Here is a 1459-nt window from a genome sequence, read left to right on the forward strand (position 1 = left end):
TCCCTTGTCCTATCACAACAGGCCCTGCTAAAAAGTCTGTCCCAATCTTTCTTACCAGCCCCTTTCAGTACTGGCAGGCTGCAGTAAGGTCTTCCCGGAGCCTTCTTTTCTTCAGGCTGAACAACCCCAACTCTTCCCAGCCTGTCCTCACAGCAGAGCTGTTCCAGCCCTCTGATCATTTTTGTGGCCGTCCTTTCCTCACCTGCATCTCTGTCTCCCTGTCACATCCCCTGTCTTGACCATGCACTTGTCCCTGCAGCTATGAAGTCCAAGGGCAAGAACGTGCCGAAGGAGGGGCTGAAGGGGCCAGAGGTGTGCACGGACCCCATCATGCTCACCACCTACGCCATGGGGGTCAATTACTTCAAGGACGGTCCGGAGGTGGCCCTGAAGCCCGACTCTGAGTACCCTGACTGGTAAGTGGTGCCCAGCTCCCCTTGCTGTGTGCAGAAGGGGCTCCCTCCTGGGGTGCCCACCCCGACAGAGGTGCCATCCCAGAGGCACAGATGAGTGTAGGAGAGACAGGGAACTCTTCTGGGAGGAGGAAAACTGCCGCTCTGCAGCCCAGAGACCTTCCCCGAGGGCAAGGGGAGGAGAGCAGGCTGCACTGTGTATGTGGTGGGTGAGGGGTCTGCACATCCTGGTCATACAGCTCCATTGCTCCGACTCGTGCTTGTCCCTTTGCACTCCCTGCCGCAGCCTCACATCCTCTGCATTCTCCCCCAGGCTCTTTAAGATCCACCTTGGGCCCCCCAAGAAGCTGGAGGAGCTGGACCCCAACTCGATTGAGTATTGGAGGCGTCTACGGAAGTACAACACGTGGCACCGCAACAGGCTGAAGAAGGGCAAGAAGCTGTAGGCGCTGCAGAGCTCGGGGTCTGAGGGCTGCCCTGAGTGCCAGCATGAGTGGTGCTGGGACCAGCTCTGCTTTCGGTCTCTTCTTCTTGCTATAAACTAATAATAAATCTCTGGTGAGGCTTATGCCTGTTACAGAGGCTGTGGCAAACCCGGGTCCTTGGCAAGCTTGGTGCGGGTCCTGCCTCGTGCCAGGGGCTGGTGAGGAGCTGAGGCAATACAGGCCACAAATTCTCAGTGTATTTGCTAAAAGAGAAGCTTGACTTTTTGCTCATAGAGGGAGGCTGTGCCACCAAACATGTTCTGCTTGGTGCTCTGTCATAATCTGCACTGCAATGGCTGGGACTTAAGGGCCCTTATGGCGTGGCATATAGTGTGTTTGGGGTGGGGAATGACTCCACTGGTGTCGCTGTGTCCCCTGAGGGGGCTTTGGGGGGCTGAGCAGCTTGTGCTCCCCAGGGGTGGGAGGACAGGGGCCAGGCATGGGCAGTGCTGCAGGGGCAGCAGGCGAGGTGAGGGGGGACACAGTGGGTCCTCGCCGTGCCAGCCCCATGCCGTGCTCTCGCTTCCTCCTGCGGTAACGAAGGGGCCGCCGCCGCGTGGG

General features: G+C 58.6%; 1 protein-coding gene across 1 annotated transcript; it reads left to right on the top strand.

Annotated features, from left to right (window-relative positions):
- Positions 1-259: 259 nt before the first annotated feature.
- On the top strand, positions 260-1004 carry MRPL54 (mitochondrial ribosomal protein L54; the record flags this gene model as incomplete). The annotated part of the gene is made up of 2 exons (XM_010289650.1): positions 260-416; positions 727-1004. Coding segments are annotated over 2 exons (290 nt in total), but the record flags the coding sequence as incomplete, so codon positions are not given.
- Positions 1005-1459: the final 455 nt, after the last annotated feature.

The sequence above is a fragment of the Phaethon lepturus genome, unplaced genomic scaffold (genome assembly GCF_000687285.1).
Source record: "Phaethon lepturus isolate BGI_N335 unplaced genomic scaffold, ASM68728v1 scaffold32696, whole genome shotgun sequence".
In the NCBI taxonomy this organism is placed as follows: domain Eukaryota; kingdom Metazoa; phylum Chordata; class Aves; order Phaethontiformes; family Phaethontidae; genus Phaethon; species Phaethon lepturus.